The sequence below is a fragment of the Stegostoma tigrinum genome, chromosome 18 (assembly GCF_030684315.1).
Source record: "Stegostoma tigrinum isolate sSteTig4 chromosome 18, sSteTig4.hap1, whole genome shotgun sequence".
Lineage (NCBI taxonomy): Eukaryota > Metazoa > Chordata > Chondrichthyes > Orectolobiformes > Stegostomatidae > Stegostoma > Stegostoma tigrinum.
This window is the reverse complement of record NC_081371.1, coordinates 35,263,733-35,280,049: the sequence shown is the minus strand read 5'-3', so window position 1 is coordinate 35,280,049 and position 16,317 is coordinate 35,263,733. Positions and strand designations below refer to the sequence as shown.

The following is a 16,317-nucleotide window of genomic DNA, read 5'->3' as shown; positions in this document are numbered from 1 at the left end:
CGCCCAGCTTTGACAGGATCTTCCATAGTATTTCCTTCCTTACTGAATCAAAAGTTTTGGGCAGGCCAGTGAAGGCTATGTAGAGTGGTTGGTGTTGTTCCTGACTGTTCTGTTGGAGTTGCCGATCATGGTTTGGTTAGAAGCCATGCTGGCTTTCAGGAAGGATTTCCTCTGCTATTGGAGAAACACCCCTAGCAAGAATTCTGGCAGTGATCTTCCCAGAGGATAGGGAAAGTAGGGAGATTCCTTGGTAGTTCCCATGGTCCTCTTTGTCTCCTTTCTTGAAGATGATAGTGGTGGCAGAATCCCTGTGATAGCAGGGATTTCTCCTTTGTCCCAGGTTTTCAAGAACAGTTGGAGGTAAGCTCTGCTCCTTCAAGTTTGAAGTTTTCTACTGGAATCTCATCTACTCCTGCAGATTTTCCATTCTTCAATTAGACCAATGGAATTTCTGCCAACTAGGCGGGAGTCCAAGTTCACCTTTGGGGAATTGGGGCATTTCCTCACATGTCCTCATTGATTATATTGTGGTTTAGGAGTTCTTTGAAGCATTCTGTCCATCAGAGGGTGATGTTTTCTGTCTCTCAAAAGGCTGCTATCCTTATTCCACATCAATTTGAGGCCAAGGATTTTGGGCCCCTTGCTTTGGTGGCATTGAAGAAGCTTTTCAGCAAGGAATTGCAGCTCCTTAGCTTTCTCAGTCCACCATTGGTTCTTTTCCTAATTGTTCTAGAGAACTTTGCATTTGTTGTTTGATGCATTTCCTCTTTGCTACGCTGGTGAAGTCATCTTGCCAGGCTCAGAGAGCTTTCTTCCTTGTTTTAGTGAGGTCTCGGATGATGTCTCATCAAACCAGTCTTGGTATTCCCTGGTCAGTAGTCAGTGGTTTCTGCCATATAAGATGGCAGCTTTCAGCTGTTTCCAGACTATTTCCGCGCCCGCCCCACTCCATTCAAATGAACTGTCTGGAGATTTTGGTGACGGCATTGTTTAAAGTTCTGTAATATAACAGAATCCTTTGTCAAGGTAAGGGTTAAGGAAGGATATGTCATCATCCCCACCCTTTTCTTCATTTTCATTGCCACTGTGATTCTCCTTGTCAAGAACAAATTTCCCAGTGATGTGGACATTGTATACAGAATGGATGGAAAACTTTTCAACTTCAATCAGTTGAAATCCAAAGAAGAATTCTTTCACAAGAGAATCTTTAAGTCTCGCTTAGTACCTTCTAGGTCAGTTTCTAGTCCGTCCTTCCATTAAGATCAATGGAGGAATCCTCCCAAGTACAGAACATTTCCCCTACCTGGTAAGCTAATTCACTCACAAGATGAGCGTCACCGGCTAGGTCATAATTTATTGCCCATTGCCCGGACGACAAATAAGAGTCAACCACATTGCTGTAGGTCCCAAGTCACAAGTAGTCCAGACCATGTTATGATGGCAGTTTTCTTCCCTAAAGGGCATTACTGAACAAAATAGGTTTTTTTTCCCCAATAATGAATTCGTGGACATTGGACACTTAATTCCAGATTTCTATTGAATTCAAATTCCACCTTTGCCATGATGAGATTTGACCCCAGGTCTCCAGTACATTACCTAGGCCTCTGGATTAACAGTCCATCAACAATACCACTAGGCTGTTGCCTCTGCAGCTTCTAAGTCTGACACTGGTGAGACATTTCAACATCCCATTGAATCTTTGAGTGCCACCTTCGGAAGCTTAAGAATGATAGTCTTTAACCATGATATCTGTGCTGATACCAATATGTGAGGCAGTCATCTTTCCACTCTTCTATAAGGCTCTGAACTTTGGCTACGTGTAGACGTCACCTCAGGACTCTTAAGAAATACCACTGACATTCTTTGAGATGGATTCTCTGCATCACTGGGAGCATAAGCATGCTAATGTTGGTGTCTTTGAAGTAGCTAACAGCAGCAGCATCAAGACCATGATAATCTGAACCCAGTTCTGCTGGGCTGGCCACCTTTTTACGATGCCCGTGTTCCAACTACCAAAGAAAATCATCATCTCCCAGCGAAAGGAGGACAAAGGAAGCATTTCAAAGGCCCCTTGTAGGCTTCTGTTAAGAAACGCAGCTGTTGACGCATGACAGACCCTCATTCAAAAGAAAGCAAAATGGAGGCAATTTCTGTATGAAGGCACACAATTTCTTGAGAAGACCCAATGGCAAGAGGAAGAATGGAAAAGGAACAGCAACATTCGAGGCCAAAGACTAGATCCATCTCCTAGAAATACCTGCTAAATGTGTGGTTGGAGATCCAGCTCTAGGATTGAGCTTGACAGTCCCACAAGTACCCATAGATCCCATGACCAGCGATGAGAAATTTCTGAAGTTGACAATCATTCTCTTTAGTAAGTGATTGATGACAAAGATACGATTGAGGCAAATGGACAGATTGGATAGAAGTAAGGAATTCTCATTAGTTGAAGGGTCATCGAGGGGATGGTGAATTAATTGGTAGGAGGTGGTGTAGAAAGGATTTGAGGGATATGTTTTCACCCACAGTTTGGTGGACGTCTGGAATGCACTGCCAGAGAGGGTAGTTGAATCAGTTAACCCCTCAACCTCTTACTTGGATGTGCACTTGAAGTGTCATAACTCTCAAGGCAATCGGCAAGTAGGACTATTGTAGATTTAATGTATTTTAAGCAGTGCATTCTCATAGTAAAGGTCCTTTGGCCCATTATGATTCGGTGATTTCAGATGATTGATGTATTGGCTTTTTGCTATCTTGCTGTTGAAATTATGTTAACGCTTATGCAGAGCACTGTTCTAAAACTAATTTTGTAAGATTTCTTGACATTATGATGAGTTAAGTGATATCAATTGCAGTAATCATAAAAGTGATAAAATTGAAAATCAATCAGTGTTCCCCATGGTAACAGTTATCTAATGATTCTTTTTGCAAGTACGCAAGGGTACTGACGAAACAAAAAAATCCCTCCTCAGTTGATTTGGACCTGAAGTGAGGTACCAGAGAATAAATGGAATAACCTTCCTGCATGGGCATGTTTTCTGGAGTACATCCACTTTTACCTTGAATAGTTATTTATTTTGCTGTTTAATCACGCCACTGCAGGGTTTATTTTTTGTTCCCTTTCCTTGTCCCTATGCCTGCCTAAAATTGTGTTACATCTCTATTACCGGTTATAATAAAAGGCCAACAACTTGAAGCATTATCTCTGTTTCTCTGTCTTTAACCTGAATGCCTGTTTCCAGCATTTTGTGTTTTTGACTTATTTTCCTGATCAGCTTGTTCAGTGATGTTATTACACACCTCTGGAGCAGGTGGGACTTGAACCCCAGTCTCCTGGTTCAGGGGTAGGGACACTACCAATGCGCCACAAGAGGTTCTGATTCCTACCAGCCACTGAATTTTGCTTTTGATGGTGACCCTCATAATTATGTCCATGGAATCAAAATGTAACCTGTGATCTTATTGTGATCAAAAGAAATAAGCTTTAAAATGAAGAAGTTGGACTTGCTTCATACTGTAAATCTTTTGATATAGTTTGGAAGAAAAAGCTTAGGGTCTGAGCCAAGTCTAATCTTGCTAGCCCATGTTTTGATGATTTCAATCTATTTTAGTTTTACTGACCCTTCATATGGTTATAAGTATGTTGAAAAAGCTGGCATGTGTTGTTGATCCCCAACTTCCCTTGAGAAGATAGAAATAAATCGCCTTCGAGAATCTCTACAATCTGTTTGGGGTAGATAGACTCAAAGTGTAATTTGAGTCTCTTCAACCCGATGACACTGAACGAATGGCAGTGGTTCAAAGCCAGGATGCTGTGATTTGGAGAGGAGCTTACAAGTGATGTTCCCATGCACCTACTGCTCTTGACTTTATTAATAAATGTTGTGGGTGTCACGGAGAGAATGTATGTGCTTCCTTACTGCCTGTAAGTGGTATGTTTTCTTAGCGTTGGAGTATGTATACCAATTAATTGATTCAGCATCAAGGGTTTTAAAATTTAAAACTAAATGTTATGTACACTGTCTCACCCCACACACATACATTGGATACCAATAAAGAGAGTGGCAGTTTTATAGATTACAGTTAATTCAGTTTCTAATCTCCTCATGGTAGGCCTTGGATTTCTTGAATAGTGTGTTCTGTAAAGTGCATGGTTCACAGTAAATTGAAAGAATAGAAGCGTGAATTAGGAGTATCTTTTGATCTCTTTGAATGTACACCACCATTTATTAAGATCATGATTGATCTGAATGTGCATGAACTCCCTTTTACTACTTGCCTCAATACCTTAGATTCTATATTTAAGAAGGAAGTCAATCTACCTCAGCTTTAAAAATATCCAATGATTCTTCCTCCACTGTTCCCTGGGGAAAGAATTGTAATGTGACCTGAGAAGGGGGAAAACACCCTTATCTCAGTTTTAAATGGGTTTTTGATAAGCTGTATCTTCTGGGTTTCATTTTTCCCACAACTGGAAGCATTCTTTCAGCATCCACATGTCAAGCTGCCTCAGGATCTTTTATGTTTCAGTAAGATTGTCTCTCATTTTTGTAGCTTTCTTAAAGTTTCTTCTGGTTTGGCTCTAAGGTGAGTTTTGACTGGAACAAGTTAGTATTTTGGTTGATTGTTCTGCAACAACTTTGACTCTGGCTCACTGATTCTGTTAGAACTGCTTGCAAGCAGACCTTTGTCTGTCAGAATTTTTTTTCTGTTTGTAAGGTCAGCTGTGTGGGTTTTCGCAAGTTCTAGGTGTTTTCCAAATAAGATGTTAGTGTTCCAGTTAGTTCCTCGTTTTATATGTTGGGGTACTTCTTCTGAGACCCAATTAGGCTGGGGAATGCCATTACGCATCAATGGGAAAATGGTAATAGCCATTGAGTCTTGATGGAGAATGATTATATTCTACTTTGTTGGAGATGGTCATTGCTTGGCACTTGTGTTGCAAGTTCCTTCCACATAAGCCTGAATTTTGCCCAGGTCATGCTGCGTGCAGGCACAGCCTACTTCAGTTTCAGAGGCGTTGCAAATGATCGCAAACACTCTGTAATCATTACTGAATATTCCCAATTTAAACCTTCTCAATTTTTTTATATACTGTGTAGACTTACAATATTGAATACTTCTACCTTCATTGGACTTGCTTTTTATTCTTGCTTAAGGATGGTAGTGAAATAACGTATTAACTAATTTTCAAGATTCAAGTAATGTAGCATGGTTATGGAAATCATTCTGTAAATTGGTTCAGGACAGTAATTATTTAAAAAGAAATTATTTAGCTGTGGTCCATAATGGAAAATAAGTCAGAAAAATCGTGCATATTACTAGTGCTTTGTAGGTTATGTTTTTGCTAATATATCACATATTTGATTTTATTTACATTTATGCTGATGTGCTAAATGAAATAGGTGGTGCATTTACACATAAATATAGGCAGAGATTAGTTGGGTTGCGTAGCCTACTTTGCCATGAATTTTATGTTGCATTTACCATTTAGTTGCATCTTTGATATAATTGATGCAATTTTGCCTGACAAATTGGATATTTTGTGAGAAATAGTATGCTTGGATTCTTCTGCATGATTGTGCTTTATTTGTGCAAACTGATAAACTAAACAACTGATTTTTTTTGTCTACCACATTACTACTTTTATCTATTTCATTATTATTCCTAACAGAAATAATGGAATTGAACACTGTGGTACAGGTAATACATTATTTCTATTTTTATTTACTATTTTTGTATTAACACACTTCTGTGGTTTGCAAATTAAAACATTCAGCAATTATATGCGTATTTTAACTCTTATCTCTGTTTCTTTCAAGCCACCACTAACATTTGAAGAAAATAAGCAGAAGTCAGGTATATCTCAGGTTCACTGAGTGTTTTTTCAGTAGTAAGAGTAATTTTATGATGGGTTTTTTTTCCCTTCCATTCAAAGCTGCTCAGCTTTGCTTTTCTTCTGTTTCAGATCTAGTTGCAGAGCTTGGCTTAATTGATACAGGGGATATAGAAGGTAATTATCATGTCTTAATGACACATTCATGGTTCACTAAAGTTATTGACATCTAAGTTATTGAAAAGGAAAAATAAACAAGTTTAAGCAGCTTGAAGGAATTAATGTCTGAATATGGAAGACCTTTAGCAAAACAATTGGATATTATTGTGCAGGTATATCCAGCACTTCTGAATTATGTTGCTGACTTTAGGTAAAAGGTAAATCATATGCTTTTAAAACATGGTATTGTATTGGTTGAAGTTGTACTACACCCCGTGTGAAGCCAAAAGGATGGCCAACTGCTTTTGAATGATGTTTTTGCACTTTATTTCAACGCAGTCACAAGAGAGAATTGGGTGTCTTTTAAATGTTGGATGAATTACATCACACTTAGATGAAACTGATATAGTATGATGATTAAAGCCAAAATTATCCTATATAGCAGTTCCATGTTATTTTGATTTTCTTGCCCATGCTGAAGAATGTTTCATTTTAAAAAAAAGACGGTTGCTATTAGTGTGATTGCAAGTTTATGACATTTCACGACTTTTTACTTAGTTTGGACATCTGCAATAGCAGAATACTTATTGCACATAAAGAAAATTTTCTATTTTCTACAATAATTTGTAAGATGGCTTGAAGTTAAATACAGTACTTTTCCAAAGTGACTTTGGGGTCTAGGTACATAGAGTTTTAAATCTCATGAACTGCTGAAGCAAATAATTAAGAAAGCTAATGGAATACTGGCCCTGCATCCGTTGTCATTTGTGGAAGAAAATTCAAAACATTCCCCACTCCATGTGTGTAGAATTTCTTCTTAACATCTCACCTGAATGGTCTGGCCCTAATTCTCAGACTGTGTTCCCTAGTTTTAGAATCCACAACCGGTGGAATTAGTTCATCTTTACCTACCCTGTCTTTTCCTGTCAATATCTTTGATAACGTCATCCCTCAACCTTCCAGAATCTGGAGTAAACAGACCCAATTTGTTTAACTTCCCCTCGTAACTCCTGATGTCCAGGCATCATTCTTTGAAAATCTACATTGTACTCCCTTCAAGGCGTGTGCTTCCTTCCTAAGTTGTTGTGCCCTGATCTGCTCTCGGTACTCCAAGTAGGGTCTAATCAGTTTTGCATAACTGCAGCATAATTTCTGCATCCTTGTATTCCAGTCCTGTAGATAAAGGCCAGTATTCCATTAGCTTTCTTAATTATTTGCTTCAGCTGTTCATGAGATTTAAAACTCTATGTACCTAGACCCCAAAGTCACTTTGGAAAAGTACTGTATTTAACTTCAAGCCATCTTGAAAATACTCTGATCTTTCCTTTTCCAGTCTAACTTCACACTTGCTCTCCTCCCAGCATGGAGGTCTCGTACCGGCATTGAGAACTCCTTCAGCAATACCTTCCAAGCATTCCAGGGGGTTGGTGTAGTGGTCTCATTCCAGCATGGAGGCCCATTCTGGGTATTTTGGCAGCCTGTCAAGTGGTCTTGTCCTGGTGTGCCAGCCTCAGCCTGGCAGGGATTTCACCTTGCCCCCTTGGTGCAGTCTCGTCCCAGTGTGGAGGATGACTTTGGCAGCTTCCGGGTATTCCAGCGTATGTTGTTTTAATCAGCTTTCCCTGAACTGTAATTGATATGGGACAAACTTGGCCTTTTATTTTTACTTTTTTTCACTTCTTATCTATGACTTATGTCATTAATACAGGCCCTATGGTATGGCAACTTATAAAAGTTTTCATTTTTTAAAAAATAAAAATATAGGAAACTTGTTTCTTTTTCAGGGTGTGAGGTAGCAAATTCAGGAAATGACGATTGCTGTAATTTATTAAATAATGAGAGATTCAAGCCAAACTGGAATCAATGCTAGTTTTCTGTTTAAACAAAGGTGTGCATTTGTACAATAACTTATACCTCTGAAATATGCAAACTGTTTTTGTCAATGTATTATTTCGAAATCTGTTGACAAATGCAAGTATATGTGGCAGCCATTTTGCATATGATTTAAGCAAACAATGAGTTAAGTATCCCAATTCCCTGATTTTACAAGATTAAGGGGCGAGCATATTGAAGTTTTAAAATATGTTTGGACTTGTCAGGGAATATAAAGAGAAGCTGTTCTCTCTTGTTGAAGAATCCAGAATAGGATTGAATCATTCAGGGGTGATGCCAGGGAATGCCCCTTCTTACACAGAAAAGTGAAAATCTGGAGCATGTTGTTTTCCCCCCAAAAAGCTGCTAAGGCAAGGCCAGTTGAAAATCTCAGAACTAGGATTATTTTAGATAAGTGCATTAAAAGATATGGAACCAAGCCATCCCAGTGGAGTTGCGGTATCGATCAACCACAGTCAAGTCGAATGGTGAACCAGGCACAAGGAACACACAGCATGTTTCTGTTCCCATTTTGATCTGTGTTTGATGATAGTGATTGAGCAAGGAATGTCATTTTGGACAGCAGAACCCACCTCTTTTGCTTTTGAATAGCTTGCCTGAACTGATGCTTCAGATGGTGTACCTTTAGAATGTGGCGTTCTTCCAGATTGCAGCAGTGCAAACCTCATTATTTACAAATCCTGGAGTCGAAATTGAATTCATAACGTTTGGCAATAAGATATGGATGTTTCTTTTGTAGATGCCTCAGACTGGGACTCTTACAGTGTTTCAGGCAAAAACGTATCACCCAACCTGTGTAGTTCTGTGCCACAAGTGCAACCAATTACAAATGATGGCAAAGCAACATTCCAGTCGGCCGGAACGTCAAAAAGCCTTGTGAGCAAACCAAAGTCAAATTCTGAAGAGACCACGGGTGTCCATGGAACATCACAGTCACCTGATTCACTGAAAACTAAGTTGACTACACATCCTTCAGTGCAATATCAAGGTTCTCTTGAGCCAGAACTCAAAAATATAACATCAGTTAAATTGGAAGATAAAAATGGTATGTAAGATGAAGTTTTGTTTTATACTTGCGTGTTAGACACTAACGAGAAGTCCTAAATGCGCACACGTTTCTGGGTGACACAGTGGCTCAGTGGTTAGCACTGCTGCCTCACAGCGCCAGAAACCTAAGTTCTATTCCACGCTCAGGCGACTATCTGTGTGGAATTTGCACATTCTCCTCATGTCTGCATGGGTTTCCTCCAGGTGCTGCAGCTTCCTCCCACAGTTCAGAGATGTGCAGATTAGGTGAGTTAGCCATACTAAATTGCCCATAGTGTTCAGGGATGTGTAGGTTAGGGGAATGGGTCAGGGTGGGATGCTGAGAGTGTCAGTGTGGATTTGTTGGGCTGAAGGGCCTGTTTCTACACTAGGAATTCTATGATTCAAACATATTCAGTGTTGTCGCTTTTACAATGAATTTGTTTCTGTGTAAGGTAATCTCAAGAAGCAAATGAGATCACAAATTTTTGTTATAGAATTGAGGTAAATGTTTGAATGTAGACAAAAGATACCTACTGTAAATTGTAGGGTTGGAATTTTAAAAGATCTTGAAAATTAGATGATACTATATCAAGTCAGATTAGGATCATAGCCTCAGGGCAAGAGAGTAGTCATTTTGGAATTTCTTCATGTGGTGTCCATTTTTGGAAGGAATGCTCCGTTATCAAGTACATGCAAAGTTGAGATGGGCAGATTTTTGGCTGCTTAGAATCGAATAATTATAGGGAGTAAACAAGAAAATGGGTTTAAGACGCAAGATCGGCTCCAAATGTGTTCTCTGAGGGAGCAAGCTCAAGGGACCAATTTATTCTTGTTGCTTTTGTTCTTAAAGCAGTGGTATGACTCCATTCAAATATGGAATAGAATGAAGAAGTGTGAGTAATTCACTTTTGGTGCAAAAGTGAAGGAAAACACTGAGGATGTTAAAAATGCTGGAAGTACTTAGCAGGTCTGGTATTATCAGTGGAGAGAGAAAAAATTAACAGGAGTGAACTTGTACCTTAAATGGCTGCTCTGCTGCCAGATCTGCTGACTATACCCACATTTTCTGTTTTTGTAACTAATTCCTTCAATGTTGGTAAAATTTATATCCTGTTATTTTTGTCAAAACAGGATTATACATAACTGTTTGTCTAATGTTATCATATTGAAAGTATTTTCTGTTGGGTCATGTTTTGGACCCAGAGAAATATCACAGGATTTTGACTTTCCTATTTGTGTTAAGCACTAGGGCTCATTTCCTACTGAGTAAATTGCCTTTTGTGGAACAAAAAGAAAATCTTGTATCTAACCTAAAGTGTTCATTCATCACTGATTTTCCAATAATTTGTGTATTTTCAAATTCAGAATTAAACAGTATAACACTTTATTTGACTTGTTGCATTCTTTCAAATTAGAAACTGATTGGAATTCAGAGGAAAACGATATTGCCATGGGGAAGAGAGTGCCTGTAGAACATGAGAATCCAAAAGTGCAAACTTCTGGCCAACAAGGTAACAAGAAACACACTTGATCTACACTCATCTTTCCTTTTGGCAAAGAAAAGTTCATCTATTTTTCCCAAATTTAATAGCTGTGACTTGAATATTGACCTTGTGCTGTTTCCTAAAACACATCTATTATTTTCACTAACAGACAATTTGCTGATTTTGTGCCTGCAATAATATCAGTTAAATTGCTATTTAATAATATAGTCAGCAATTCAGCTGTGGGTTGCAAAATACTTGTCTGTCCCAACTGCATAAAAATGATAGCACATCTAATTTCTCAGTTGTCTGCTTCCATCGCAATTTGTTTCATATCGACTAGAGATGTTTATGCACCTCTTAAAAATGTATCTGTTAAGCTATTGATACATTTGTAAATGTGCCTTCAGAGTTTGACATGAAAATATCTCTATCAGAAGATGAAGATAATGAAAAAGAGAAATATGACTGGAAAGTGGATAAGGTGAGCACTCCTCAATGCCTGATAGTAAACTTGCTAGCTTTCTGTATGCAAATTTGTTATTGCATTTTGCTGAATTTTTTTAAAATGCAAAAATGAATTATTTTTAAATTGTAAATAGAAACACTGTATGGTTTACTTAAAATAATTATCCAGTGATTAAAATACAATTGACGAAAGTTTCTGTATGCATTAGCTCAATCTAGGTGTTGCACTGTCCATCTAGAAATAATGCATTGTTTGTAACTTGATCTAAACACCATATGGTAAACCAAATGCGTAAGCTGGCATTAATTGAATCTTCTACAATTAATGATTGAGTGCAATATTAAATAGTGAGGCAATTAGAGAGTTAATTTTTACTCTGATATCCAACCAGGATTTCAAAGTAATATTGGCAAAGCTCTCAAATAGATTACAAGTTTTGCTAACCGATTGCAATAACTACAATGTGGCTTTTCTTTTATAGCTATTTTCCTTACTATTCAAGTTACAAACTATCTTTTCAGTAATTACTAGATTCTACTTTTGATGCACCTGGGTTCACAGTTATGCATCCACTGGATCTTTCTGTGTACTTGCATTAAAGTTCAAATTTTTATTTTCTCTTTATTACTTATGTGGAGAATGCTTGTTAACTAACATTTCTTTTAAAAAATTTGTATTGCATCAGAAAATGTAGCATCATGTGGTCTTAGTATCATAAGACAAGGCCATTATGATGTGAATGAATTATGAGAACTGTTATAGAATTTGCTGTATTTACATTCTATCTGCCACTATTTGGATGTCCTATTTGCCACTTGTTATTTCTCTAGACAATTGCGCTATCGGAAAAATTTAACCAGGCCACCAGTAGAATTTTGTAATTGTTTAGGTTGAGAAATAAATCAAGTGTTTTGTACATAATGCAGGGGAGGCAATGGCCAAGTGGTATTATTGCTAGACTGCTAATCCAGAGACCCAGATGACATTCTAGGGCGACATGGTGGCTCAGTGGTTAACACTGCTGCCTCACAGCGCTAGGAGCCCAGATGTGATTCCAGCCACAGGCGACTGTCTGTGGAGTTTTCACATTCTCCCTGTGTCTGTTTGGGTTTCCTCCAGTTGTTCCGGTTTCCTCCCACAATCCAGAGATATGCAGGGTAAGTGGACTGGCTATGCTAAATTGCCCAGGATGTTTAGGTTAGGTAGGTTAGACATGGGAAATGTCAGGGTAGGGGAATGGGTCTGGGTGGGATGCTCTTTGGAGGGACAGAGTGGACTTGTTGGGCCGAATGGTCTGTTTCCACACTGATTCTGTGAGGTTCATTGAGAAAACACTGCTTTCCTTTAACCCAACTAACCCAAAGATTGCTACTGATTCTTCATAACCTACTGTTTCTTCTTACCTCGCAGTTCCTGACCCTTCCACCATAGCTTTCCTCTCTTGAACACCGAACGAGAGGGATGAAGTGAATGGCAGAATGAGAAGGGCTTCATTTGGGAGGGAGGAAGTGGAAGTGCCTAAGACAGGGGGTGGTGCGTATGGAATGAGCTGCCAAAGGAACTGGTGGTGTTGGGTATAATTACATCATTTAAGAGGCATCTGGATAAGTACCTGAATAGGAAGGGTTTAGAGGGATATAGACTGAATGCTGGCAAATGAGACAAGATCAGTTTTGGATATCTGGTCAGCTTGTATGAGTTGTACAGAAGGGCCTGTTTCCATGCTGTAGTAACTCTGACTGAGGTAACCAGCAGGAGGATCAGTACATGGCTCCAGGGTCCCTTTGTGAACATTATTCCAATAAACATACCTTTTTGTAGAGTGTATGTTTGATTTCATTAACTTTTTATTGCTGTATATTATTGTTTTAGGCATATAACGTTGCTATGGAGGGATGCACCCAGGTGTACATTTCCTTGATTTCGTTCTATACTGTAACATTTTCTTTCAAAATTAGCAAACACTTTTTTCTTTAAATATTGGTACTTAGTAATATAATGATAATGTGCACTGTGTACTTTCGCTGCTGACTTGGGGGTGAAATATACAAGAGTTTCAAATAATTTGCTTCCAATTCTTTATTACAGTTAGATTTTTTGATTAATTTAGGGCCAACCAAGTGAGTTATCGTATAGTACTGCAATAGGTCGTGAAGACTGGGCATTCAAAGAAAATAGTGTAAATTGCACCTATTATGTTGTTGTTCAAATTTTTTTAATGAAGTGATTTGCTTTTGCATTTTACTGCATGTCTTTTTGAAAAAGAAACTGCTTTGAAGTACTTCTGACTTCATTTTGGTGACCACTATTCATTGAGTTATTTACTTTATAATTTTTTTAAACAGTGAGATGTTAGAATGGCTTTATTCATTGGAGAATTATCACATGGAAGACTGTTGGATGATTCTTTAAAGAACTGCTGACTTCTGATATGATCACAGGGTCTAGTTCTGTCCAAAAGTAGAAATAATACAGTGAATTCAACATATACAAGTAAATCATTAAAGAAAGTTTGATTTATTCCTCTAAAGTTAAGTAAAAATGAGGAAGGCAATGAATAGTCAAAAAATGTTGTCTTTTAAAAAAAATCCACCTGCTATGTTTAACTATCTTTTAACCTGTATACTAAATTGTGTGAAGAAAGGAGGCATATATTATTAATATAAACTACAGAATGAAGCCATTCAACAAAATAAGGAAATGTTCCATATAGCTGAAATTAAATGGCAAATCATTGTCATGGCTGATATTATGCAAATACAGTACTGGATTTGAAGATAACAGTACAAATGATAGAAATCAATTGGGAAGTATTGAGACCCAATACCCAACATCTCCTCATGAGTTACTTCATGTGTCTCTAATTTAAGCTAAACATTTTATTTCTGTATATTTCAGGTTCTTAAGGTTGTAAAATAATAGATGCATTGAGTATGTTGTGTGTGGTATTTCTTTGTTTACAAATCTAATGTACTACTTTATTAATTATTAAGAAGTGTTTTTTTGCATAATCCAGTGCATACTGATCATTGATTGGTAATGATGCCTGATCTCTCTCTACCTGTTTCGCATGCTTTCACAAGGATAAACATATTTTAGAAACAACCAGTGTCGATGACAAATTGCCCTCCAAGAGCTCCCAATTTACACATCAAACCCATGAAGGAGTTTTGGCTGACCAAAAGGCTGAAAAAGTCGACCTGCATGAAGTGCCTGATTTTGATAGTAGCAACAGTGCTGCTGAAGATATGGGGATAAATAAAATGAGTGAACTGGCCTTGGAGAAAAGATTTTTGAAAGTCTGGATTGAAAATGGAAAGGGCGAAATAGCATCTCATCTAGAAAGTCTGACAGTTGAACTGAAACAAAGGTTTGAAGAACTTCGACTGAGCAAGAATGGTGCAAATACCATGGAATATTCAGAAGATTTTAGTGGAAAACACCTGAACAATGAATCTGATAAAGAAGTTGTAATTGCAGGTCTTAAGAATAATGAAGACACTGTTATAGAAGAACAAGAAGAGGAGAGTAGATGTGATGAATATGACCACAAAGTTCATCTTCAAATTCCAGAGCAAAAGGAATTAGAAGATTTGTGTACAGAGCCGACAGATGTGAGAGATGAGCATCAAACATTCCATCGAGTGCCTGAATCAAAACTAGCAGTAAATATCGATGAAAATAGTTTGGAACATGCTTGTGCACCTGAGGAAGTTAGTTTGTCAAAAGAGTTGACATGGGAGACAACTAAAGAATATCATGTAAAAAAGGTGGAATTGTCCATGTTAAAGGAACAAGAAACTGATGTTGTTGGTTATGTTACTGATGTAGACTCTGCAGATGATGATTCACTTAAATTACACACTGGTACTGATAAAGCAAGTTCTTATAACAAGAATCCTGATTTTTCAGAAAAACCTCTGAAGCATAGTGCAGAATTGGTTGAGTATTCGCCAACCAGAAGTGAAGATGTGTCCAACTGTACCACTCATCTTAATATAAGAAATCTCCAGGTCCAAATAGATGATTTGGAACACAGTCCAAGAAACATCCAGTTGCCCTCTGTAGTAGCTGCAACTCCATACTTGGATGAAGACTTAGAGGGAGATATGCAACGATTTAAGAATGAGGTAGGAATGCTGAAAGTAGTATTCCTGGCTTTGGAGAAAAAGAAAGCACAGCTACAAAAAGAGGTAGATGTTTCCGTAATAGTCCCCCATTATGTATGTAAGCACTCCTATTTTGCCTTTCATATTTTCCTCATTTCAACTACTTTGACACGAAGCGTGCTTGAAACTAACATTTCTTGGTTTTCTGGTGATGACTTTTCAACTTGTTGCATTCCTGTTGTGTTGAGAAAGGAAATGATAATTTGTTTCTGCTGGGTAAGTTTTTAATCATTGAGTCAGGTAGAAATATTTGAATTACAGTGTAGTGGAGTTAATTGTAATTTCACTTATATTATGCTAAACCATTTTTAATGGTGTTGCTTACTTTTTCAACATAAAATCAATTGGATTTTGATGATAAAACCATAATTTTTTTTCATGCCAGAATTGAAGATTTGTTATGCAAAAATTGCAATATATATGGCTGAAGATAAAGCGCAATCTGTTGCTGGCCTATGAAGTTACAGGAAACCTAATTCAAAGCTGTATTCCGGTGGGGAGTGCGGAGCTTAGCGTTAAGTCATGTACAATTTGCCTGCTGAGTGGCATTATTATTTGGTGTATTATTTGGAAAATCACAAGTAGTGGTAGCCTGGTACGAAAAGAATCGTACTGCAACCACGTATGTGTGTATTTTTGAAACTTGTTTCTATTTTATACATTTGAATGAACCCTGTCTGTGTATTTGACACTGCACCTTGCATTTCTGTAGTTTCATCTTTGCAGTAATTGACCTTTTTCCCTGTTCTTTCATGAATTATTTGTTTTTACGTCACCATCACACCCTTCAGATTAAAGTAGGCACTCTAGCTTTCTGATTTCTCTTGGTTTGTCGCTTTGTTATTTTTTATAAACGTAGAATAGATTTCAGTGTACCTGGCATCGGTTATTCCAAGCGACTGAAAATTCAGATCATGATGCAAATGTAAAAATAACACTTTTTTGTGAGTTGAGTATGCAGTTATTGGTGGAAGCTTTATCTAAATTACTCTTCGCACATTTGAATATTCCACTATAAACTGTCAGAAAAGGGACGGAATGAAAGCATTGAAAGAAGAAAATAGGAGGCAGTGTAGGAGTAGTAATCAGTAATAATCCAGTGCGTTCCAAGGAAATGGATTCCCGTCCCACCATGGCAGATGATTCAGTGAGTTCAATAAAAATCTGGAATTAAAAGTTAGCCTAATGACAACCATGTAACCATTATCAATTGTCATTAGTCTCTATGTTGTTCACAAGTATCCTTTTGGAGAAGGAAATCTGCTGTCCTTACCTAGT

At 37.8% G+C, this 16,317-nt stretch overlaps 1 protein-coding gene across 12 annotated transcripts in view; it reads left to right on the top strand.

Moving 5' to 3' along the window:
* The window catches only part of si:ch211-272n13.3 (coiled-coil domain-containing protein 144A), a 140,181-nt gene that overhangs the window by 61,293 nt on the left and 62,571 nt on the right, over nt 1–16,317 (top strand). For 10 of the 12 annotated variants that reach the window (XR_009446885.1, XR_009446884.1, XR_009446883.1 and 7 more), the window contains 7 exons: nt 5,675–5,703; nt 5,823–5,859; nt 5,969–6,013; nt 8,628–8,933; nt 10,333–10,428; nt 10,812–10,885; nt 13,954–15,063. Coding sequence is in view for 4 of the 12 variants with exons in the window: in XM_048548492.2 (XP_048404449.2) it covers nt 5,675–5,703; nt 5,823–5,859; nt 5,969–6,013; nt 8,628–8,933; nt 10,333–10,428; nt 10,812–10,885; nt 13,954–15,063 (1,697 nt within the window). In the remaining 8 variants the exon portion in view is untranslated. The remainder of the gene's footprint in view (nt 1–5,674; nt 5,704–5,822; nt 5,860–5,968; nt 6,014–8,627; nt 8,934–10,332; nt 10,429–10,811; nt 10,886–13,953; nt 15,064–16,317) is intronic. The other 2 variants (XR_009446886.1, XR_009446888.1) reach the window with 2 other exon arrangements.